Below are 25,929 nucleotides of genomic sequence, written 5' to 3'. Positions count from 1 at the left end.
AACCTTTGGCACTCCAGATGTTATGGACTGCAGTTCCCATCATCCCCTGCCAGCATCATGCCTTTGGCACTCCAGATGTTATGGACTGCAGTTCCCATCATCCCCTGCCAGCATCGCCACCACGGCCCTAGGTCAATTAAAAAAACTGATTTTCACTGCTTTGGACCTCTTTATAGGTCATTCCACAAGAACCACCTCATTTCCTGGTTAGTTTCCTCTCCCTCAGATGATGGATACCAATGCAAAGGCTAGTGTTTGTGTATTGACTCAGCTCTGATGCCCATTCTAAACGTGTAGCCAGCGATCTAGCAGGAGGATGTTATTCTATTCCAAATAACTTCCCCTGTTTTTCAGGGACTGGATTCTTGAGTTTTATCTCCATGTGATTATGTCTATCTCTGTTCCGGACTTGGAAAACAGTTGAGTTAAAAGGGCTAGGTGCTGTACCCTTTGACACACACAGTGGGGGATGTAGTTCCAGCTACTGCTAGGACAGCGTAGCCAGTTTCAACATGTAGCTTTCCTTTGTTTGCTCCAGACGGGCCCGATAGGCCTGTAATTGAACCCCAAGAGTCCGTTTATAATGAGGGTTCCACCCTCAACCTCTCCTGCTTGGCCGACTCCAACCCATCTGCAAACTATGCTTGGTGGTTCAACGATGAACTCCTGGAAGACCAATACGGTTCTCAGCTCCTGATCCCGGATCTCTTGGAGAGCAATGCCGGGAATTATACTTGTAACGCCACTAATGACCACACCAGTTACTCCAATACCTCCAGCCTTGAGATCAGTATCGTGGGTGAGTAACTGAAGTGTGCAGCTTGATGTCTCAGGACAACTTGCCTTCCAGTGTTGCGGATCTATTGACTATGGGGACAGCATGCTTCCTCTCAAAAGTCAAGCTTTGGTTCACCTGTCTCATTCAAGTTTCCCTTTTGGTTTCCTGTCTCCTTGTGGTCTTCTTTTTGACCCACACATGGGCAATTGTAATCAGATCTCCTGTTATTTCAAGGTGGGACTTCTTCCCATAATGTACTTTGTAGTTGTGCCAACTGTAGCTCCCTTACCAAGTGTATATGTCTAGCTCAGACTTGTTTGGATGCACCCTGGTAGAACATTTATGTATTGACTACACTGGATCAATGGATTAATAATGATGACTTTTCTGTGGTGCGGGAATCACCCATTCCCCACGCCTCTGTTATGTCCTTTGCATCTTTCTTTCCTTCTTCCCAAATCACAACCTGTCAACCATCAATCAACCACTGGACCAATTCTCTTCTTCATTGTCTTCCCGGGACACGGCTTGTCTATTTTTGTGGTGCCAATTTTCTCCGGCAGTTGTGTCCATATTTCTGTTGACCATGGGAGGATCGCATCGGGTCCCCTCAATATTTCTGTTGTGAGCACAAGTTATTGGCTTGTCTGTCTTTCCCGCTGGGGTTTCGTGTTTTGACTGAAGGTTTTCAATGTTGGCCACCAAATCCCATTTCTGACTTTAATTCCTGGCGACCTTCTGCCCCTTTCTGTCTGTGCCAGTTGCCTGATTCTCTTCATGTTAGTTCTGTCCATCTTGCTACCTTCAAAGGATAATGTGGCATTGCAAACAAACATGGTATTCTTTTGCAACCTTTTTTCCCCAACAGCTGCTGTATCTAATGTCATCATTAGTGGCCCTTCCACACCTGTAGAGTACCACACCGTCCAGTTGACTTGCACCTCTCTAGGTGGCCATGTTTTTTACTCCTGGCTCAAGGGAAACCAGCTGGTGGAACCAGGAGATCGTGTCTTTCTATCAGACCAAAACAAGACCCTCACGTTCACCCCTAGTTCCAGAAATGACACTGCCAACTACGTCTGCCAAGCGGTCAACGACTTCTCTTCCGAGTCCAGTGAGCCTTTCTGGCTGGACATTTTATGTAAGTCTAGTCTGGCTATGTGGAGATAACTCTGAGGAGAGAGCACGTTACCTCAGCCACATGTTTGCTGTCCAACTGCCTGTCTTGTCCATGTCCGCCCCTCCATGTGTTTAAGGAACCCAGGGTTGTATGGTTCTTCCTTTCCCATTTTAACCCCACAGCAATCTTTTGATACAACATATGCTGAAGTAGGGAGTGATTGGCCACCTGCAAAGATTCATGGCACAGAGGGACTAGCTTTCCTGTAGAACTGGGCAGTCTTTGGGATATTTTCTAGATAGATTGAATGCACCAGATACATGAGAGGGAATGGCTTTGACTTCTCCCCTTCTCCTGGACTGCCTGAGTGTCTCACTGGTCTGGGAAGCCACAACATTTCCTCAAAGGAATTCCTGAATTGAACATAAATGGAATCCAGTGGGCGATAGATCAACAAACAGAATCATTGCTATCTGCTTTTCTGACCAAACCAATTGGCTCTTACAAGCTGTGGCTAAACCCTGCAACCCCTCCAAAAACTAAAGACAACCTAGATTGATTTTTAAAAAACCGCTCTACAAGCTTTTATTTTCATTAAATTGTGCCTTTTTATTCATAAGTTGGCTAGAACCGTCTCCTTGCCCTCCTAGTTTCCTCTTTCTCAGATTATGGACACTAAAGGAAAGGCTGGGTGGCGTGTATTCCGTGGTGGGACTCAAATAATTTAACAACTGTTTCCAGTGGTGGGATTCCAATAATTTAACAACTGGTGGTTTACAAGCACCGTTTTAGCAACCAATTCTGCCAAAGTGGTGCGAACCCGTTGAATCCCACCACTGGCCGCCCATCCGAACAGCATAGCCAGAGACCTAACAGTAGGATGTTATCCTGTTCCAAAATACATCCCACAGGAAGAATGTATCTTGGGCAATAAATTCCTGAGTTTTGTCTCCATGTGATTATGGTTTACTCCTGGTCAGGACTTGGAAAACAGATGAGTCAAAGGGCTAAGTTCTGCAGCCTTTGACACTAACAGTGGGGGATGTATTTCCAACTATTGCTTGGACAGCGTAGCCTGTTTCAACATGTAGCTTTCCTTTGTTTGCTCCAGACGGGCCTGATAGGCCTGTAATCGAACCCCAAGAGTCAGTTTATAATGAGGGTTCCACCCTCAACTTCTCCTGCCTGGCCGACTCCAACCCATCTGCAAACTATTCTTGGTGGTTCAACGATGAACTCCTGGAAGACCAATCTGGTTCTCAGCTCCTGATCCTGGATCTCTTGGAGAGCAATGCCGGGAATTATACTTGTAGAGCCACTAATAACCACACCGGTTACTCCAATGCCTCCAGCCTTGAGATCAGTATCCTGGGTGAGTAACTGAAGTGTGCGGCTTGACCTCTCTAGACAACTTGCCTTCCTGTTCTGTTGATATAGTAACAACCAGTACCGCATGCTTCATCTCTCAAGTCTAATTTTGGTTGGACTCGGTTGTGTTGCTATTTTGGACTTTGGGGTCGGACGTTCCTACTCTGGAACTTTCGCCATGCACAGTGGGTCGTTTCTCTCTTTTCCCCTCTTCTTTGATTCTGGTTCCGAATCCATGGTTCTCAGTGGGCACCAGTCAGATGCTCCGTAGCTAGCTTCATACCCGCTCCATCACTTCACTTCGGTTGGGCATTCCTTTTGCCTCAACGTTGCTCTGTTTAATTTTGAATGACAACGGTTTCACTTCTGTTCCTGGTGTACTACAAAGTTTCCATTCTTCAGGTCAAATTTAAGTGTTTTGGGCTTGCCTCACTCAATCATTGTTATGAAATGTTGTCTCTTCTTGAGTTGCTATTGTTCCCTACTTATCAGGAATGCGCCGTGTACATCATGTGCAAGTTTCTGGCATCGATTCTCCTTTACGTGTCCTTTTTCACCGAGCCCTTTCTTTATAATGCTGTGATGGTCATCGTGTTCTTCTAGTTCAGTGGCCAGTGGCTGAGAAACTATGCCCAACCAGCTGATGTTGAATTGAGTGGAGTAGCTCATATGTTTTCTTTCTTTTCTGTTTCCTGCTTGCACCCGCTTTCTTTCATTCCGATTTTTACCCAGAACATCTCCCTCCTCCTCAGCTACTCTGTCCCGAAACTTCTCCACTCCTTTGCACCAAATCTACATAGAAGACCTATTCAGAGAGGAGCAAACTCTGTTATTTCTTTCCTATTGCCTGGTCTTCCATAGTCATCACACTCATTCTATTACAACCATCGGCTCTGTCTTCCATGGTGCCTGAAGGACTTGTGGGACCATTTATTACCAGCAGCTATCTTCTTCAACTTTCCATCAACTTCCTCATCTTTTCCTGTTGTCCGCTGTCCCTTTAACATTTGTCCTCCACTGAATATTTTACACCGAGAAATCTGTGTATCCCAATGGCGACGATCCACTCTGATGAAAACTTTCTCTCCAGCTCTTCCTGTCCATCAGGTTCTAAAAGATTTGAGTTCAGTAAGGTCCCCTACCTACATGAGTGGCTCAACCCTTCTCCTCAACAACGGGATTGCACAACTGCTTCTCAAATGGCAGTTGGAGTTGGAACACAGACGTCAAGAACGAACGAAGAACCGCGCGGTGGTCCCGTTACTCCTTTTTAATCTCCAATAACTCCCATATCTCCCCACCGCTTCCCCTCTTTTCTTTCTCTGCAGAACGTGTGTCCAATGTCAGCATCACCAGTCACCCCGCCAAGGTCATTGAAAACGAGCTCACCGTTCTGACCTGTTCTTCTGTTGGCACCAATGTTTCCTACGTCTGGTCAAAAGGGGGCCAGACGCTGGAGTCTGCAGGGCACATCTCTGTGAATTACAGCAGCCTCACATTCAACCCAACCTGGCGAAATGACACAGGCAGCTATACCTGCTATGGACATAACAGTTTCTCCAACTCCAGCGCCACCTATCCGCTGAAGGTCTTCTGTAAGTTTTGCTCGGTCAGAGAGGGAGGGTTTGACCATCCTGGGAGTGTAGCATATGCAAAATGGACTCAAGTCCTGGAGAGGGCCAGTTTATACATTTTAATTAATCAATCAATCAATCAATCAATCAATCAATTAATTAATAATCAATCTTATATACCTCCCCTCCCCCGAAGGGCTCTGGGTGGTGAACAACACAATAACAAACAATCACATTAAAATCCCCATTTAAAACAGCGGATTAAACAAGATTACAGCGGCATCCAGCACAAAACTTCGTAAAACTTAATCAACCCACCCTGGAAAAAACAAACCCAGAGGGCCCCATAGAAATTAGGGCCCAGAGTGTAAAAGGGGGAGGAGGAGGGCGCGCATCAGTGGTCGGCCCCTCCAAACGCCCGGTGGAACAATTCGGTCTTACAGGCCCTGCGGAACTCTCCAAGATCCCGCAGGGCCCAGATAGCTGGTGGTAAAGTGTTCCACCAGGCAGGGGCCAGGGCTGTAAAGGCCCTGGCCCAGGTGGAGGCCAACTGCATCATCGAGGGGCTAGGGACAACCAGCCAGAAGAACATTTTGTATATGATTAGTTTTTAAAAGACCAGTAATAATAGATCTACACCAAGAGGTGTGTTCCCTTAGGAGGAAAGGTGACTAACAAATATTTTTAAAAGCTAACTAAATAAAAAACAAACTCTCCTTTGAGTTCATCCATACCTCCCAAATATTCACCCAGTTATTCTAATAAAAAATAATAATTCTTAATAATTAAAAATATTTATTCTTAGATAAATTACACGATGTGTCTACAGCAATGAACACTTTAAATGTATCTCTGATAAATGCATTAATTCATACTTGCAAATATCAATACTTAAAAACAATCTGGTTAGAATATCTTTCCCAACTTCATAGAACCTGATTCATTTTAATACCCCAAACGTGCCCATTTTTTCCCTTACCATCTCTGAGTCTTGCTCAGTGTGGAAACGTGATGATGGTGTTGCTTGAATCTTTTGAATCAGTCCTTTAAACCAAGCCTTTTCACATAGCCAGTTTCTTTCTAGCGGTCGTGATAAAAGTTGTTGAAAAAAAAATTGGTGGTTAAAGCCAACATCATCTGCGTAGCTCAATACAAATCTTGGTCACAATACTGGTATTATGTGTAAAATTATGGTTGTAAGACTGCCACCATCCTCCAACCTGGTTGGATTTTTGCATGTTTCTCATTATGGTCGTTTCCGCACAGCATAATTATACCTGTGTAGCACCAGTTCCTTACAGTCCTGGTCAGTTTGATCCTAGTTTTTTTGTTCACATGGCTGCCTGTTTTGTGAAGGAATCCAGTGAAGACCAGGAGGAAATACTCCAATTTCTTTTGAACAAGCCCGAGACTTCTGTATTTACATTGCAAGTGTATCTGAGCATGCCCGGTGTCCCAAGTTCTGATTGGCTGTTGTTTTTGAGTGGCAGCTGCAAGTGTATCTGAGCATGCCCAGTGTCCCGTGTTCTGATTGGCTGTTGCTTTTGAGTGGCAGCTTGAATGAACGTCAGGCAGGGAGATCAGGAGGCTGGGCAGGAAAAATAAACCGGTTCTGCTCCCAATCGGTGTTTACCCGGTAGCAGGCTGTAACAGGATCATCCTAGGATTTTTGAAAAGAATCACCAATTTGGTAGTTTTTGAATACCCTGAAATGAGGGAGATATCACAGGGCAAACCATTTTAGGACCAGGAATCGTGCGAACATCTCCACTGCACAGGGATATTTTTCTTGCTCAACCCAGGATATTTTGACTGTGCAGAAATGACCAACCCTACAGGCAAGAGACGTCCAGAGGTGGTTTACCACTGCCTACCTCTGCATCATACCCCTGGTATCCATTTGAAGTCTCCCATCCAAACACCTGAGAATCTATAACAGACTCAAGGTGACCCAGCAAATTTCCATTGCAGAATGGGGATTTGAACACGGGTTCCCAGATCCTAGGCCAACACCTTAACCACTACCAGTTATTATATTCACGGCAGTAAAGTCTGAACACCACCAGAGATATTTTCAGGCCAGGCATTTGTAATCCAGTATATTTTGGCAGCATGGATATTCACTGCACTCCTGTTACAGGAATTATAAGATAAAGTTATATCCAAATAAATAGAGTCTGAACAGTAATGGGGAATTACCATGCCTGTATTAAATTTACTGGTGTAAAACTGTAAAGCTATAGATATCTAATTGCCTTAACAAAAATGGCTGATGTCTAGCTGTCTTCACAAAGAGCATGATCCACATTTCAGATATTATATAGACATATCTGTTTTGGCTCTGGCCTGTTTTAAAACTTTTCCAATAGCCCCTTCATTCCGTGTTCTTCTGGCTGGCTCATGACCAAGTCACCTCATTCTAAAAATCAAATTCTCAAAGCCATTCTACTGATAATATTTTGGAGACATTCATTCTCTGCTCCTGTTTTATCATCTCTAGATCTCCTAATTTTATTTATTTATTTATTATTTATATTTGTATACCGCCTCCCCAAAGGCTCAGGGCGGTGTCCATCAACATTAAAACAATTTAAAACATCAATACATAATTTACATAAAATAATATATAAAATACTAACTACAGATGGCTGTACTATACTATAAAATACTAAACAACCCGTCCTTCCCACTTTATGTACCCACGGGAGGCCAGATGTTCTTATGGCGAAGTTGACATCATCCCGGCTGGCCAAACGCCTGGCAGAACAGGTCCGTTTTACAGGCCCTGCGGAAACTTTGTAAGTCCCGCAGGGCCCTGATCTCACCTGGAAGCCTGTTCCACCAGGTAGGGGCCAGAGCTGTAAAAGCCCTGGCCCTTGTAGAGGCCAGCCGGATCGCCTTGGGGCCAGGGATCACCAGTAGGTCCGGCCTCGATGAGAGCGGGAGGGGCTCTAGGGAGAAGGGCGATATAGGGAGAGACGGTCCCTCAGATAAGCAGGGCCAAGGCCGCGAATGGCCTTTTGCTTAACTTCCTTTGAAAATCTGCTCTGTTGCCTGTTTTGCTCTTTGGCGACAGAACAATAAACCTTTTTTAAAAAAGGCCATAATTGTAGCTTTGAAGGTCTCCCAACTACCGTAGTTTGAAGCATGTCATAGCTTCCTTCACAGAACCTCGACTAGTACAGTTTTGAAAGGATTCATTCCTTCTAATCCGCCTCGTTCATCAAGACAGTGGATTGTCTGGGAATAAAACAGATTTTAAAATTGGAGTGTAGTAGACACACCCTAAGCAAACATCACTCAGATGTTCTCTCTAGATGGGATGTCTGAACAGAGACTTCTGTGTGCAATTCTGCTTCCACTGATGTCAAGAGAGGAGCGAGGCAGCGCCAAACACACAGACCTGTGCTGGTCCAAACCATAGAGCAGGTGTGGCGCACCTATGGCGCTCCAGATGTTCATGGACTACAATTCCCATCAGCCCCTGCCAGCATGGCCAACCTATGGTTCTCCAGATGTTCCTGGTCTACAATTCCCATGGCCGATTGGCCATGCTGGCAGGGGCTGATGGGAATTGTAGTCCATGAACATCTGGAGCCAGAGACAGAGGGAGGGAAAACTGCACCCGGGGCATGAGCTGCCCGTGCGCCCCCCTCCTGCCCCACCCCACCCCACCCCTATCTCCCAAAACACCCCTGGCCCTACCCCAGCACCTGACAGCAATGGCAGCACCCAGGACAAGCCGCCCCGATGTCCCCATTGCCGCTACACGTCTGTCCGGAGCACCACAGGTTGGCCACCCCTACTATAGAGCATTTGGTGGAAGATGGCGAGAAGGCTCTAATTCAGCCCCACCCACCCCCGGCCAAAATTGTTTGCCTTCCCCCCCCAACATATGACTCTCCTGTATTTGCTCCAGATGGGCCAGCTGTGCCGATAATCAGCCCCCAGCAGTACGATTATGCCGAGGGCTCAGCCTTCACTCTCCACTGCCGCGCTGACTCCCTTCCGCCACCAGAGTACACCTGGTCCTTCAACGGAAGCGAGTTTCCCGAGAAGAGCCCCCAGCTCTCGATACCTAGTCTGTCCTTCGACATGGCTGGGAATTACACCTGCAGCGCTTTCAACTCCGAGACCAACCTTTCCAGCTCCTCAACTCTGAAGATCAGGGTGTTGGGTGAGTATCTGCAGGAGGGAGTCGCACGAGATCTCTGCCGCCGGGGCCGCCGAGGGCCAAACATACCTGTGTTTGAAGAGCGACCAAGCGGTGAATGTTCTTTGAGACAAATTATTGTCGTAGTTGTATTGTCGAAGGCTTTCACGGCCTGAATCACTGGGGTGTTGTGTGGTTTCCGGGCTGTATGGCCGTGTTCTGGTAGCATTTGCTCCTGACGTTTCGCCTGCATCTGTGGCTGGCATCTTCAGAGGATCTGATGGTAGTAAAGCAAGTGGAGTATATATATGTGTGTGTGGAATGTCCAGGGTGGGAGAAAGAACCAGTGGCGTAGGAGGTTAAGAGCTCGTGCATCTAATCTGGAGGAACCGGGTTTGATTCCCAGCTCTGCTGCCTGAGCTGTGGAGGCTTATCTGGGGAATTCAGATTAGCCTGTACACTCCCACACACGCCAGCTGGGTGACCTTGGGCTAGTCACAGCTTCTCGGAGCTCTCTCAGCCCCACCTACCTCATAGGGTGTTTGTTGTGAGGGGGGAAGGGCAAGGAGATTGTAAGCCCCTTTGAGTCTCCTGCAGGAGAGAAAGGGGGGATATAAATCCAAAACACCCAAAACTCATTTGCATCGGTTAACAAGTGTAGAGGGTGCAATTAGCAAGTGTGATTTGCATGAGTTGGGTGGGATCCATCCCTTTAGCATGTGAGTAACCAGTAGCATTGGATCATCATTATTTTATTTTTATTCGATGCCCCTGTCTCTGCCACCGAAGTGGGCTTGGAGTGGCTCACAACATGCGTATACAATACAAGGACACAAAATGCCATGTAAAATAGCAATGATAAAAGACATAGTCTAGATCAGTGATGGCGAACCTATGGCACGGGTGCCAGAGGTGGCACTGGGAGCCCTCTTTGTGGGCACGCACAAACAGAGTTCACCATGTGGGGAGTGGAAAATCACCCCCCACAAAAACATCAGGGTTGGCCTGGGCCACTGAGAACGATCGCAAGGCAGTGCACCAAGCGTGAGCAGGGGAGGATTTGGCTGGCGGGCCTGGTACCTGTGCTGCCCGAGGGGGGGGGGGGCGCAGAGGAGGCAGAGGTGCTAGAGGGGCACAGAGCGGTGCGTGCGGGACTTGCTGGAGGCTAGAGCAGGCCGGCCCCTGCTCGAGCGAGTGGGGCAGAGGAAGAGGGAGCCAACCGTTTTTTTTTCTAAACTAAAACCTCAGCATTCAGGTTAAATTGCCGTGTTGGCACTTTGCGATAAATAAGTGGGGTTTGGGTTGCAATTTGGGCACTCGGTCTCAAAAAGGTTCGCCGTCACTGGTCTAGATGGTGCTGAAAACTTAACCAAGGGCAGATCAACTTGTCCCCTTCCCAATTTGATAAAAGGGGAGGTAGAAGAGGGGAAGTGAGCCAAGATGGACCTAATGCTTCCCGTTGTTGCCCTCAAATCTAGGCCTGGCAGAATGGCTCTATCTTGTAGGCCCTACGGAATTGAGATAAGTCTTTTCTGGTAGAGACCTCCACCACTTACTCATCAGGACAGAAACCTACCTATGTTGTGTTTTTGTTGAGCGTATGATCGGGGTATAATTAGTGATGGCCCCAAGCATAGACAGCTTTAAAAGGGAATTAGACAAATTCCTGGAGGGTTGGTTTGTCTGTGGCTAATAGCCATGGTGGTTAAAGGCAGCTTGTACGTTCAGAAGGGCAATTTCCTAGCATAAGAACAGACATGGTTTGGTTCTAGCCCAGAGGGTGTCCAACTCTGGTGCCCCAGATGTTCATGGACTACAATCCCCATCAGCCCCTGCAAGCATGGCTAATTGTAGTCCATGAACATCTGGGGCACCAGAGTTGGACACCCCTGCTCCAGCCTCTCCAGGAGTTCTGGGTACCTTCAATTTGACAGGTGAATTAGTTGGGTTTTGTTAATAGACCCACTAGTTCTGACAACATCCAGGAGCAGTAAGGGTGTGCTGAATAGCGCTGCCATGGGGCATCATCAGGAGAAAGCCGCAGCCTCAAGGCCTTCTAAAGTAACTGGAGGAGAAGTCGATGTGTGGCTACCAATCTTGATCCTCATTGATTTGAGATTGCAAATGCCTCAGCAGACCAGGTGCTCAGGAGCAGCAGCAGCAGCAGCAGAAGGCCATTGCTTTCACATCTTGCATGTGAGCTCCCCAAGGCACCTGGTGGGCCACTGCGAGTAGCAGAGTGCTGGACTAATTGGCCTGTGGTCTGATCCAGCAGGCTCTTTCTGATGTTCTTAACTGGTTGGTTTCTCTGTGATCCAGAATGGTGGACTAGATCAGGGGTCTGCAACCTATGGCTCTCCAGATGTTCATGAACTACAATTCCCATCAGCCCCTGCCAGCATGGCCAATTGGAATTGTAGTTCATGAACATCTGGAGAGCCGCAGGTTGCAGACCTCTGGACTAGATGAACCACTGGGCTGATCCAGCAGGGCTCTTCTTATGAGAGGGTAGCCCTTTAATGAAATGGCAGAGATGTTAGAACATGTCGCAAAATAGTTTGTGTGCAATTCTGCTTCCACTGATGTCAAGAGGGGAGCAAGGCAGTGCCAAACATACAGACCTGTGCTAATCAAAACTATAGAGCAGGAGTGGCCAACCTATGGGGCTCCAGATGTTCATGGACTACAATTCCCATCATCCCCTATGTCATACTGCACTAGTATGGCTTCAGATTAAGGGTTTCAGCTCTCCCGGCCGTTTGGTCTGAGAATCCCTGTCGAGTGTCCTGTGTGGGTTTGGGATTCTGTCTCGAACCCAGCGGAAAGGAAATGCATGAAAGCCAATCACCATTTTTTGTGTGTCTTTCTGCTTGATTAAATTGGGTCTGTTGTGTGGCTGGCCAACATTTAAAAGAACAAAGTGATCACACACGTCACACAGGTCTATTTTTCTTGCACGTGACATTTAAATCGGACCATTTTTGGCCTGGAGCCATAGTTGCGTATGACAAGGTGAGAATCTGGAGCTGGATTCTCAGGCTGAAAATTCCTTAGCCCAGGTTCCTGGCTGTGTTGAAGACCCGGCTATGGATATCATTAGAGAGAGGTTTGTCATGTTTCATCTACTGGGGGTTTCCTCTGTGAGTGTTTTTTTCTTTCCAATCCTGACAGCGTAATTTCATTCCTGGCGTTATTTGATCTCTCTTGCTTTGTCACACTTGTGTCAGCCCCCCAAGCTCATACAAACACAAATAAAGCCAAACCACTCTAGTCTGGAAAGACAAACATCTTTCAACTTCCAGCTCAAACCTGCTGCTGCTGCTGCGTCAGACCAACATCGTATAGTAAAACCACACTATGATATCTAGCTATGGCTGACTGAACCCATAATTTAGAGATTCCCCTATGTTTAACAGAGTACTGCTAGTTGAGGACTTGGTCTAAGATCCCAGGACTAAGGTCTATAACAGGGTTTAGACCCATGTTCTCATTTGTTCATATTAATGGAGTTGTGTTGGCTAGGGATATCCTTATTGTTAACAAATCAAAAAGACTATCTTGTCTTTTCCTACTAGTTTTGAACATAAGAACATAAGAATTAGCCTGCTGGATCAGACCAGAGTCCATCTAGTCCAGCACTCTGCTGCTCGCAGTGGCCTACCAGGTGCCTTTAAGAGCTCACGTGCAGGATGTGAAAGCAATGGCCTTCTGCTGCTGCTGCTGCTCCTGAGCACCTGGTCTGCTAAGGCATTTGCAATCTGAGATCAAGGAGGATCAAGATTGGGAGCCATACATCGACTTCTCCTCCATAAATCTGTCCAAGCCCTTTTTAAAGCTATCCAGGTTAGTGGCCATCACCACCTCCTGTGGCAGCATATTCCAAACACCAATCAAACGTTGTGTGAAGAAGTGTTTCCTTTTATTAGTCCTCATTCTTCCCCCCAGCATTTTCAATGAATGCCCCCTGGTTCTAGTATTGTGAGAAAGAGAGATTTTTTTTTGCCCCTGTTCAACTAGAGCAGGGCCCTCCGGTGTGATGTTCTTTGCCGTGGTAGCTGCCAACCCATTTCCTGGCCCCATTAAATGTGTTCAGGAAGTGGACAAGGCTAAGTGGGGCTTTTATCCAGGAGAGCCAGGAGGGACTATTGGAAATCTGTTGAAGAGTTACTATTAGAGTTATGCAGAACCTCACTCCCAGGCATTGTGTGGTTGGCTGCACTTCCTGTGGTGGCCATTTTGTAATTGGCTTTACATCCTGTGGCAGCCATTTTGAGGTTGGGTCCACCTGCTGTGGTGTGGCAGCCATTTTGTAATTGAATCCAAATCCTGAAGCAGCCATTGTGTGGTTGACTCCACCTCCTGCAGCTGCCATTTTGTAGTCAGATCTACCTCCTGTGGCAGCCATTTTGTTGCACCTGGCATCAGAATTCTAAAAGTGCTTGAAGGCTCAAAATTGGAGTGCAAACCAATTCATATGCATTCAAGAGCAGGACTTCTCGTACGCCAAAGCCACAAAGACATATGTTGCCCATTCCTACCATAAGAGTGTTAGCACAGACAATCAGAGACAAGTGTTTTGATACATAGGCATCTTTTTTGTGGGAATCCAAGGAAGTGAAAACAAGAATTCCCACAAACTAGTTTGCAAATGAACCAGCTTTCCATACCAGCTCTTTTCGCACTCTTCTGTGACCTCCCTGTCCAGAATGGATATATTTTTGCCATTCACTTATGCCTGTCGAGCAGTTTCTTCATTCTGCAAAAAACTAAATCCAATCATGTGCATGTTGGTGAATATCTTTGTACCTGTCCTGCTTACTGTGCCAATGGGACCCTTCCAAATGTCCCAAGCCTTCATCTGATATCAGCAACTGCTTGTTCAGTTTTTCATCCTTGGGTACTGCATCATTTTCTGTCCACCCAACAACCTTGATTCCTTTATTCACTTCTCTTCCACTGGTAATTACTGGGTGCCCTGTGCAGTCTCATCAGAAGAAACCACATGGCCCCATATCAGAATCACCAGTGAATGCATCTTCTTTGGTACTGTGTTGCGTTGGCAAGCTCTTTGTATGCCTGCTTTCCAGAGTTGGGATCCAGCAGGTTCTCACAGGTTCCTGAGAGTAGGTTACTAACTATTTGTGTGTGCTGAGAGGGGGTTACTAATTGGTGATTTTGCCACGTGATTTCTGCTTTAGTTATGCCCCTCTTCTCAGCAGTAGCGCGCAGAACTTGAAGCAGTCTAGCAGGAGGTGCACAGGCGTGCGTGGCAGCCTGCGCCTGCATGCATTCGTTTCCCGCCCAAGGACTGGCGCAGTGGCTGCGTCCTTGCCACAGCCCCGCCCAGGAATGCTCTGCCTCCAGAATGCCCGCCCACGCCCCATCGTGCCCCGCCCAGCCCCATTGGCACTACGCCACTGTTTGAATCCCACCACCATGGGAACCTGTTACAAAAAATTTTGGATCCCACCACTGCTGCTATCCATTTTCTTCCCTGTGGCACCTTCTTATATCTTCACACTGGAGCAGAATCTTGATTTTTAAATCACCCTTTCTGAGTTTGATGTTCACAACCTCTTATTTTTCTTCAGGACGTTTACAATTTCTTTCCGGGATTCCCCCTCAAATAAATAATTATCTTCTCTGTGAAGCATCTCTTTCTGTCCAAAATCAGTAACTCCAACCCTTCTTGCTTAAAGCTTCTTCTGTAGTTTGAACTTCTTTTCTTCTTTTCTGTCAGTGAGGATAAACTACATGTAATGTGGTCTTTCAGTTTCTGGAAAGTTCCAAGGGAATATAACAGGTGTCTGGTACTGTCCCATACAGACTGAAAAAAATAATAATAATGGACTGTGTTGCCCCTTGATAATTTCTCCCCCTCCTTTCCCCAACTCTTCTTTCCCTACAGAGAAAGTTTTTAATGTAAGCATTCAAGGCCCTTCTGAAACCACTGAGAATGATTCAGTGAACCTCACTTGCAGCTCTCGGGGCAGTGAGGTCTCATACACTTGGTTTAAAGAGAACCAAACCTTGGAGGACGGAGGTCACATCCTTCTCTGGGGCCCCAATCACGAGATGCTCACCTTGAACCCAGTTCAACGGTCCGATGCAGGTTCCTACACCTGCCGTGGGAATAACAGCGTCAGTGACGACACCAGCGACCCCTTTCCACTGGACGTGTTTTGTAAGTCTGGCACCGGTCTTACTCCCTTAATCCTTCTTTGCATTTCTTTGCTCTTCTTGAAGTCTGCGGCTATCCCCAATACTCAGTATCTATCCTAAAATGGCCACATTTCCTAATCTATCCTAAATGGCCACATTTCTAGAACCAGTTTTGATGATTGAATGTATCCGATCGGAAAGAGGAACGCTTCCTTGTTTAATGACCTTTCACCTACAGCCGTGGTGGCGAACCTTTGGCACTCCAGAAATTCCCATCAGCCCCTGCCAGCATGGTCAATTGGCCATGCTGGCAGGGGCTGATGGAAATTGTAGTCCATAACATATGGAGTGCCAAAGGTTCACCACCACTGACAGCCACCTCTTATGGCTGTGGAGAGATACTGGATGGTGGAAGAAAGGGGCCACATTTTTGATACTCCTGGGTTTTTCCACCTTGTGACTCTCCTTTGTTTGCTCCAGATGGGCCTGATGACCCCATAATCACCCCACAGGAGCACAATTACCTACAGGGTAAAGACCTCAACCTACGCTGCCAAGCCGATTCCAAGCCTGTGGCTCAGTATACTTGGTTCTTTAATGAAATGGAAGAAATTGGGAACGGCTCCCAGCTCTTGATCCCTGGCCTGTCTTTTAACAATTCCGGGAATTACACCTGCAATGCTACTAATATTAAGACTGGCACCTCCAGAGCTACAGTGTGGGAGATCCGAGTGCTAGGTAAGTATCGGCAGGGGTTGGGTGTCAGAATCTGTTGTGGAACTTTGAGGGCACACTGGCTCTAGTACAGTGGTGGTGAACCTATGGCACGGGTGCCAGAGGTGGCACTCAGAGCCCTCTCTGTGGGCATGCACGCACAGAGTTTGTCATGTCGGGGGGCCTTGCTTCTGAGTAAACCCTCCTAAGGTCGTGATTCACCCGTTCAAAGTGTTGCACGGTTGCTTCAAAGCAAAGCCACCGACTATCACCAAGCTTACTCCCAAGTAATGCGTGCCTCGGAGCCAATCGTTTTCCCTTAACTGAAACCTCAGTATTCAGGTTAAATTGCCGTGTTGGCACTTTGCGATAAATAAGTGGGTTTTGGGTTGCAGTTTGGGCACCCGGTCTCGAAAAGGTTCGCCATCACTGCTCTAGTAGAAGCAACAGGGAAGCTGGATTGTCCAGTTAGGTAAAGTCCCCAAGAACGTGGGATTTATGAAACACACAAAAAGAGGCGCTGAAGTGCAATGTTCACTTTGGCTCGCGAGTCCAAAATAGGTGATTTGCTCCAGTTTCTGCTCTGAAGGGCCCATTCCGCACTTGCAGAATAATGCACTTTCAATCCACTTTTACAATTGTTTGCAAGTGGGTTTTACTATTCCGACCAGTAAAATCCAGCTGCAAAGTGCACCGAAAGTGGATTGAAAGTGCATTATGCTGCATGTGCGGAAAGGGCCTTGGTCATACAGCAGAGACGGTTGTGTTCCGAACACAATCCATGTATTAAAGATGAAGGGATGGGAACAATTGGTTTCAGGGCAAGGTCGCTCAAGCCGTCTACAGTACAAACAAACAGACCTGAGCAGAAACTCCACCCCATGAGACTAAATCACCACACACAAATATCAGAGGGGGGCAAGCCGAATGTTCCATTGTTATCGCATACAACAAATACACCGCATGAAAAGAAAACAGCAGCACCTTAAAGCTAACCAGGTTTATTTTAGCATAAGCTTTCGTAAGTCAGAGATGCATTCGAGGGAGTGAGCTCTGACTCACCGAAACTTCTGCTGGAAGATATTTGTTTAGCCTTTGAGGTGCCGCTGGGTTGTGGGTTTTGCTGTGGAATTATTATCCAAGGGATAACCTCACACATTTCAGAGTAGAAGAAGAAGAAGAAGAGTTTGGATTTATATCCCCCCTTTCTCTCCTGGAGGAGACTCAAAGGGGCTTACAATCTCCTTGCCCTTCCCCCCTCACAACAAACACCCTGTGAGGTAGGTGGGGCTGAGAGAGCTCCGAGAAGCTGTGACTAGCCCAAGGTCACCCAGCTGGCATGTGTTGGAGAGCACAAGCCAATCTGGTTCACCAGATAAGCCTCCACAGCTCAAGTGGCAGAGCGGGGAATCAAACCCGGTTCCTCCAGATAAGAGTGCACCTGCTCTTAGCCAGTACGCCACTGCTACTCCTTGGAAGATAAGAGCATAAAGCAAGGTGGGCTAATTTGTCAAACTTATAAGGCCGAAACACCAAGAGAGGGCTAATCCTATGAACCGTTTTGTCGTGACGGAAACATCTGAGACATTTTCCTTTTCTGTGTGGAAAGCAAAGGAAGTGAGGTCACGAGTCCTGCCCTGCACAAATAGTTCCTTGTCTTCCTCTCACGTCACTTCTTCCCTTCCGATAGTTATCTTTCTGCTTCCCCCCATTTTCTATCTTCTGGATCCCTCCATGTTTTCCAAATCTAGAACTGATGCTGTGTCATTTTCCACGTTGTTATGTGTGTGCCATTAGTGGTATTGTGGTCCTCAGCGGTTCCTCACTCTCTGATATTGCATCTTTCCTCACAGTGATTACCTGTACAACTGTCCCGATTCCTATTTCTGGTTCTCCCCCACTTAACTGTCCTGAAACCCAACCTCCTCATCTGCCATTAAACTTGGCAGTAGACCACTTTCTATCTATCCAGCAAACTGTATTCTTCAGTCTTTGTTTTCCACGGCCCCTCTCTGCTATGGGATGTGGTCCGATTCTCAAAGGGAATATTCCATACAAAGCAATTGGCTGCTACCGAAGGCTGTTAATTGGGACCCCTCATGGGTTGTATCTTCTTGAAGTGCCTTGACCATCTCCTTTTATTCGGTTTCTTCCCAAGACTCTTGCCTTCCTCCCCCTGTGCACACATTTCTGCTTTTTGACTGGATTTGAGCTTCAGTTTCACCTGCTTAGTATCTCCTTCACTCAAAACTCCCTTCCCTCACGGTTTATATTTTGAACGTTCTCTCTGCAATAAGTAGGCAAATGAGTTGTGGAAGGAATCAGTCATATTTTTTTCCGAGGGCCGGACCATGTGTCTCTTCTGGTCACGCTTCATCTCTGCCTTCAGTTTCGAAAACATGGGTTTCGGGAAACAGTGACGAGGTTTATTGAGTTGCGCTTTAGAGAGACAATGCGGCAGGGATGTTATTTTGTTTACCCTTCTCATTTTATAATTACTCTCTTGGATGATAGGAAGCTACTAATGGCCACTGGGCATTAGCGACCTTTTCAACTCGCTCTTTTTTTAATAACCAAAAATCATTAAAATTAATGCAATTGCTGTAATTATCTGTGGTTTACTGGTAAGTTCTATGATATTCCAGTAATTTTGTCCTGCTGACGCAGAGGAGGGAACAAATGGTCAGGCTAAAAATGAGGGATCCTAGCCGTAGTTCGATGACCAAATTGCCAGCATGAATTCCAGTTCCCACACGTCTTCCTCCTGTTAGGTCGCAGAACTTCATTTGGAATACCGGTGTCGTTGTTTTGAATAGCTCTCCAGCACAGAGAACTCCTATACAGGCTGGGCTGGACGGCGGCCAAGACCTGTTGAAAGAGTTCAGTAATGGAGCTCGTGTTTTGCCTATATGTAAATTCAGTCCCTGGGATATTTTGTGAGGTTGCAAAATTCAGTCCTTGGAACACCCAGCTAGCTTACATCTGTTCCACAGAGCTAGCTTGATTTAATCGCTATCTCCTCTTCTTCAGATATTCTAGGAAGGACTTGTGGTCATGCTAAAGGAGCTATAAATCTTTTAACAGAATTCTCACCACAGTTTATCAACTATAGTTAGGATTGGGGTGCTGTGTGGTTTCCAGGCTAGGGTTAGGATTAGGATTATAGGGTTAGGATAATTTGGGGGGCTGGGGTTCTGACAGTTAAAGAGGTATCCGTTAGTAGGCAGGATATGTTTTTATTTGTTTGTTTGTTTGTTTGTTTATTACATTTCTACCCTGCCAATCTCCCAGAGGAACTCGAGACGGCTTACATACGTACATATAATAAAGCAATACAATCTAGGGTAGCAGACTTGGAAAGCTCCTTCCCTGAGGCCCTGGAGAGTCTGCGTGGTGTAGTGATTAAGAGCAGATGGACTCTAATCTGGAGAACTGGGTTTGATTCCCCACTCCTCCACGTGAGCGGTGGAATCTTATCTGCTGAACTGGATTTGTTTCCCTTCTCCTCCGCATGAAGCCTGCTGGGCTGGTCTCAGTTCTTCTGAACTCTCTCAGCCCCACCTACCTTACAAAGTGTCCATTGGGGGGAGAGGAAGGAAAGGAGTTTGTAAGTTGCTTTGAGACTCCTTACAGGAGAGGAAGGGGGGTATAAATCCAAACTCTAGAGCAGGGGTCCCCAAACTTTTTAAACAGGGGGCCAGTTCACTGTCCCTCAGACTGTTGGAGGGCCGGACTAAAAAAAAACTATGAACAAATTCCGATGCACAAATGATTGTAAAACGTTTGATTTCACCTTTCAGCCTTTCTGTCATGGTCTATTTTTAGAACAGTGACCAAAGTATGTCAAGTACAGGGTGGGCTCCAAATATTGTTGGGGAGGCTGTGGAATACCTTCCCCTGTAAAAAAAAAAAGCAGAACTTTCCCAATGAAGCAGTCCATCTAACCCAGGATCAGGTATCTTCCTGGGTTCTTTCCTCCCTAGCAGCCAGCGAGCGATTCGCCAGCCTGGCTGATGCCAATGGGAGTGAGGCGGAACAGAAAGCCTGAGAGCAACACATGGAGTAGCTGAGAGGGAAGGGCAGAGCAGGCGTTGCCACATGTAAAGTTTCCAACTCTGGGTCAGAAAATGCATGGAGATTTGGGGGTGCCATCATGTAACTGCAATCAACGGCCGTTGGGGCCAGTTCCTCCTCTCCCTCGAGCCCCCACTGCACATGAATAGAGCCATCGCTCCCATGCCTGGCGGGCCGGATAAATGCCTTCAGGGGGCCACATTTGGCCCCCGGGCCGTAGTTTGGGGATCCCTGCTCTAGAGATGTTTGAAAAACCTGGGTCAAGAGAAAGAAAACATTTTGAAGATTGTGTGTGGGGGGGGGGGGGAGTTGTGCAAACTTCTTCCCTCAAACAGTTTTTAAAACATCCTCAAGACGTTTTATTTCTGCTGTGCGGAAAATCATAATTGACGGGTGGGACCCAAAAGCTGGCTTCCTTGTGGTCATGAGAACACTTTATTCTACCACCGTGGTGGCGAACCTTTGGCACTCCAGATGTTATGGACTACAATTCCCATCAGCCCCTGCCAGCATGGTCAATTGGCCATGCTGGCAGGGGCTGATGGGAATTGTAGTCCATAACATCTGGAGTGCCAAAGGTTTGCCACCACTGTTCTACCACCTTTGCCAGTTTGCACTCCAGTAAGTCCTCCTCTGGAAGAAGTGGGGCCAAAACAAAACAGTTGAAACTATATTAAACTTTAAGGGTCAGACTCTTCAGGTATGTAATAACAGGGCTCTGAAAAAAATCCATACCTTGGAAGATTGGCTGGCTGAGCAACCGAAATCACAGAGCACGGTTCGGTCTTTGCCAGCAGAACTCCCATGCAACTGTTGCACCGGCCTTTGAGCATGTGCCACTTGGGTGGTTTTAAACCCGCAGGGGTAGCGTTCTTCGGCCTTCTTCTCTCAGGAAGGTTAGATTTGCATGCCTCTGAATATGCGAATGAGGATCCCCTGTGGTTCGTTTTCAGCTGTGTGTGAGGTGGCAGTTATGGTCTCTCCCCACACCCTTGCTCCATCTGGGGAAGTATTTGGCTAAAGGCAATAGTTGCTTGAACCATTTCCCACGACTGTGCGCAAGTTTCGTACCAGTGAGTGGAACTGAGCTGTCTGTAAGAACTGCCCCGCTGGGTGGGAGCCCAGTCTACACAGTACCACTGTGGTGACTGCTTGCCTGTTAACCAAAGATTCTAAAAGAAGAGTTGGTTTTTATACCCCGCTATTCTCTACCTTTAAGGAGTCTCAAAGCAGCCTAGAAACTCCTTCCCTTCCTCAATCCCCGCTAAATACCTTGTGTGGCAGGTGGGGCTGAGAGAGTTCTGAGAGAACAGGGACTAACCCAAGGCCATCCAGCAGGTGCCATGCATAGCAGCAGGGAATTAAATCCAGTCCAGCAGATTAGGGTCCCCTGCTTTTAACGACCATGCTGGCTACCCATCTACAGTTGCGAAGCTACAAGGGGACAGGGGGTGCACTGTGCATAGGGCGCACGCCTGGGGGGCGCGGAAAATTGCCCCCAGGCCTCTCCCCCTTTCCCCGCCCCCCCTCGGTGCCCTCCTTTTCACACTTATCATAGTTCCTTTCCTTTTTCAGAACTTCTTCAGGCTGCAAAAGGCCTGTTCTCAGTAAAAACGGCCTGAGAAACTACAGTTCCCAAGAGACCATGGGGCTCACAAGGTCTCCTGGGAAGTATAGTTCCCATCAGGTCGTTTTTACTGAGAACAGGCCTTTTGCAGCTTGAAAAAGTTTTGAAAAAGGTAAGGAACTAAGGTAAGTGTGGGAAGGGGGAAGCGGGGGCGCCATGGGGGGGGCAGGGGGCACTGCGGGGGAGGGCCATGGGGGGCGGAAAATTAGAATGCGCACCAGGCGCAGTTTGACCCAGCTACGCCTCTGCCCATCTATGTGCTTTTGCCATTGCCATTGTGTGAGTGAGAACTTCAGGGGCAGTCTTAGGCCCCTTCCGCACATGCAGAATAATGCAGTTTCAACCCACTTTCAATACACTTTGCAGCTGGATTTTACTGTGTGGAATAGCAAAATCCACTTGCAAACAATGGCGAGAGTGGGGTGTTGTGCAGTTTCCAGGCCGTATGGCTGTGTTCTAGTAGCATTTCCTCCTGACTTTTTGCCTGCATCTGTGGCTGGCACCCCAGTGATTCCAGCCGTGAAAGCCTTCGACAATACAATTGTGAAAGTGGATTGAAAGTTCATTGTTCTGCGTGTGCGGAAGGGCCTTAGTGATTCTGGACCCTCGGGAAAAGTTAATGGCCAGGACCCAGTATCACTGCCCCCCACATCCCTCCCTTCTGGTGTCAAGCAAAGGTAAGGTGACCAGATGGTCACCTTCGCGAACCGGGACAAGCTGGTGGGCGGCCCCGCACTCACACGTGCGCATGCACGCGTGGCTGCAGGAGCGCACGGCCTTTTGGGGCTCTGCCGTTTCCTGCCCTGTCACAGGGCGGGAAATGGCAGTGCCTCAGAAGGCCGTGCGCTCCTGTGGCCGCGCGGGAGGCTGCCGCACTGCCTTGCGCCCCAGAAGGCAGTGTGGCAGCCTTCCAAAACCCAGGACATTGGAAAAAACCCGCAGGACGTGGGACAAGTTGTTTCAAGGTGGGACTGTCCCACCAAAAGCGGGACGTCTGGTCAGCCTAAGCAATGGCAGCCCTTGCCCCATATAGGGTAGATGGGAGATGTAATTAGAAGTTGACTGCCTGAGCCTCTGGCTGTTTCCACACGGGTGGAATACAGCGCCCCAAGAAAGGCAAAAACGCCATCCCTGGGGAAGCATCCTGGCCGCCCCAGAGCAGCGTGGAGCCATTGCTTTAAACCTCGTTCATCAAGCGAGGTTTTTGAAAAGCTGCGTCTTCCCACCGGCACGGTGGGAACCGCACCGGTGGGAAGACGCCGCTTTTCCTGTCACCTCCACTGACCCACCTGTCCAGCATCGCTCTGGAGGGCTGCATGGGCAGGTCCCACGCTGCCCTTCCAACCCCTGGAGGTTGGAGGGCAGCGTGGGCGCCTCCCTACAGCCCTCCAGAGCGACACTGGACAGGCAGGTCAGTGAAGGCGACGGACGGAGCTGCCTCTCCAGGGTGGTGGATCTGCAGGGCTGCTCGCACCCTGCCAGGCAAGCAGTCCCCGAGCCTCCACCGGCATAATTCATGCCGGTGGGGCTGTGTTTCCGCCGCCGTGTTGAAAGGGCCTCTGTTGGGGAGGGCAGCAGCAGCAATTGGGGAGGGCAGCAGCAGCAATGTTTCTCGTCTCCCCTTTCTCCATCAGGAAGATAGGGTTGTGGGCATTCGCGGTCACACCCAGCATGGGACCAAAGGAAGCTCTCCTATTGCCCCTTGGCTGTGGCCACCCCTGCATAACTCTCAGGGAAAGGGTGCAAGCATTTGTGCTGCACTCCTGTTTATCAAGAGAATCACATTTTTGAAAAAAAAATCTGCACACAAAAATGCCCTGCTGTTGAAACGGGAGGCGGATGAAAAATTTCTGCTGTGTACAGCGGAACCTCGGGTTTTCATTGGTAATCTGTCCGAAAAGAATCGATGAAAACCGAAACCGATGAAATCGAGGCAAACTTTTCCATAGGAATCAATGTAAATCCAATTAATCCATTCTAGGCACTCCAAAAAACATACCAAAAACACATTGTTTTGGTGAATAAACATAGCGCTTAATGCTGAAAACAGTAACAAACAATAATACACTAGGACCATGGTGCTTCAAAGCCAGTGGACCAATGTCGCACCAGAAAGCTGTCCAAAGAGGTCTGTTTCTGATGCCTCTTTAAGATTTGTCTGAAATGGGGCAAGACATTGTCATTAAACAAGTTGCAAACACGGCCTGCAACAGCTTTGTCCAGGTGATTTTTCTCCACAAACCCCTGCACCTTACTGCAAATTGATGAAAACCGTGACAAATTTTTCTCTAAATCACAAAATCAATGAAAACCAAAACCGATGAAAACCAAGGTTCCACTGTATCTGCATAACCATCTGCTTTGTCCCTGGTTCTGAGAGAGCTCACTGTATCTGTGGATTAGGTACGGTTGGGTCAGTCAACTGTTTTTGATGCAGAAACATGGTGGAATTCTTCCTCCTTGGAGGAGATTGCCTGTTGCATCTCTGCAGGAGTCACTGTCCTGTGTATGCCTCCTTCCAATCAAAATATTTCAGGCAGAAACACGGAATAGCTTCTTTCTCCCAAGGGTGCAGAATTGTTGCTCTTACACATTCTAAAAGTGAGCCTTTTCAGGCGTCTGAATAAAGCAAACTGTTTTGGCAGTTCAGAAACATGCTTTTGAGAGACTGGCCGTTGTGGATTTTCGAGCTGTGTGGTCATGGTCTGGTAGTTTTTGCTCCTAACGTTTTGCATGCATCGATGGCTGGCAGCCTCAGAGGATGTCACAGTAAGATGTGTTTCTCTGCATGACACAGTGTGGAGAATTTGTGCTTTTTGAGATGGCTTTATTCACATCTGGCAGTCGTTATAACAATTAACTGGTATGTGAGATATCTAACGGGTTTTGCATCAGGGAACATAAGTGTGCAGCTCTGTGTAGCAGGGCAGGTAGTTCCCCTTCAGTAAAACACAGCTGAAAGACTATAAGAGGAAACAGAAGTCAGTAATTTTCCAGGGAGTGTGTCTTTGCTGTCAACTTGTTGTGACTAAACCCAGTTCATCCCTTTGTGTAAAACAAATGAGGTCAGACTATATGAACAAAAAGGGTTGTTGCTAGCTGGGCTACAGTTTGGTGGGAGTGCGGAAATGGTACATTCAGTGGTGGGATCCAAAAACTTTAGTAACAGGTTCCCATGGTGGTGGGATTCAAATTGTGGCGTAGCGCCAATGGGGCTGGGTGGGGCACGACGGGGGCGTGACCGGGCATTCCGGGGGCAGGGCTGTGGCAAGGACGCAGCCGCTGCGCCAGTTCTTGGGCGAGAAACGAATGCACGCAGGCGCAGGCTGCCACGCACGCCGGTGCACCTCCTGCTAGACTGCTTCAAGTTCTGCGCGCTACTGCTGAGAAGAGGGGCGTAACTAAGGCAAAAATCACGTGGCAAAATCACCAATTAGTAACCCCCTCTCGGCACACACAAATAATTAGTAACCTACTCTCGGGAACCTGTGAGAACCTGCTGGATCCCACCTCTGGGTACATTGTGCATTATTGGGTGCAGAAACCAGAAACCTAAGGATCTCAGCTTTTGTGTCTTGTTTGTAATGTAAAATCAGGTTCCTTGTCCCTATGCCTGTGAGGATCAGTTTGAGGAAAGGTTGCCAAAAACTCAGAAGCTGCAAAAATTATTTGAGATGTTTTTCAGGGACTGGGATTTGCTATCCACCACGACTGACCAAAATACTTTGTGCTGAAACAGCAAAATAAATTCGGAAACTGAGATGAGATTGGACAGGCTTGCAGAACTCGCTCGCAGAACCCAGGTTCTTCCTAGCGCAGAATGGGAACTGCCTGGATAGAAAATGTTGACTGAATTCAGCCACGGAGTGACAGTGATGAATGTCAGATAATGTTGTGCCGTGATCACGAGACGTGTTTGAATCTCCAACGTGGCGATTGTGGAAGCTGTAGTGCCCAGGAATCCCTTTTGTGGCGCCCCCCCCCCCAGCATTTTTGGGACATGGGTGGAGCCATGCGGGGATCTTGCCCAGCAAAGACATCTGATAGGCCGTTGAAGATCTGATTGGCCAGGCAGATTGGCTGATTCTGCACAGGCAATACTAATGGGTTAAAATGAACCTGTTGCCTGTGCCGCCGTTTGCATAGGGATCCCAATGTCAGGAGGCGGCATGGTTCACACAGGAAACGCTGTGTTTCCTCAAACTGGGCACGCAAGAATCCCCCCAACCGAGCATCCCTCCCACCAACTTACCACCACAACATGGTGGCCACCTAGGGAATCCACAATAATAGTGGACAGGAGGGCGGGGGGAATTGAATGCTTCCTGCTTGCTGTAGTTTGCACAGGAAGCGACTGAA

The 25,929-nt window shown here is 47.7% G+C and overlaps 1 protein-coding gene across 4 annotated transcripts in view; it reads left to right on the top strand.

Moving 5' to 3' along the window:
* The window catches only part of LOC125435120 (carcinoembryonic antigen-related cell adhesion molecule 5-like), a 110,720-nt gene that overhangs the window by 59,737 nt on the left and 25,054 nt on the right, over positions 1–25,929 (top strand). For all 4 annotated transcript variants that reach the window (XM_048501175.1, XM_048501176.1, XM_048501174.1 and 1 more), the window contains exons 3-6: positions 4,595–4,861; positions 8,760–9,017; positions 14,902–15,177; positions 15,636–15,893. In XM_048501175.1, the coding sequence (XP_048357132.1) occupies positions 4,595–4,861; positions 8,760–9,017; positions 14,902–15,177; positions 15,636–15,893 (1,059 nt within the window). The remainder of the gene's footprint in view (positions 1–4,594; positions 4,862–8,759; positions 9,018–14,901; positions 15,178–15,635; positions 15,894–25,929) is intronic.

The sequence above is a fragment of the Sphaerodactylus townsendi genome, linkage group LG06, assembly GCF_021028975.2.
Source record: "Sphaerodactylus townsendi isolate TG3544 linkage group LG06, MPM_Stown_v2.3, whole genome shotgun sequence".
Taxonomy (NCBI): Eukaryota; Metazoa; Chordata; class Lepidosauria; order Squamata; family Sphaerodactylidae; genus Sphaerodactylus; species Sphaerodactylus townsendi.
The sequence above is the reverse complement of the archived record's forward strand: the minus strand, read 5'-3'. Positions and strand labels throughout refer to the sequence as shown.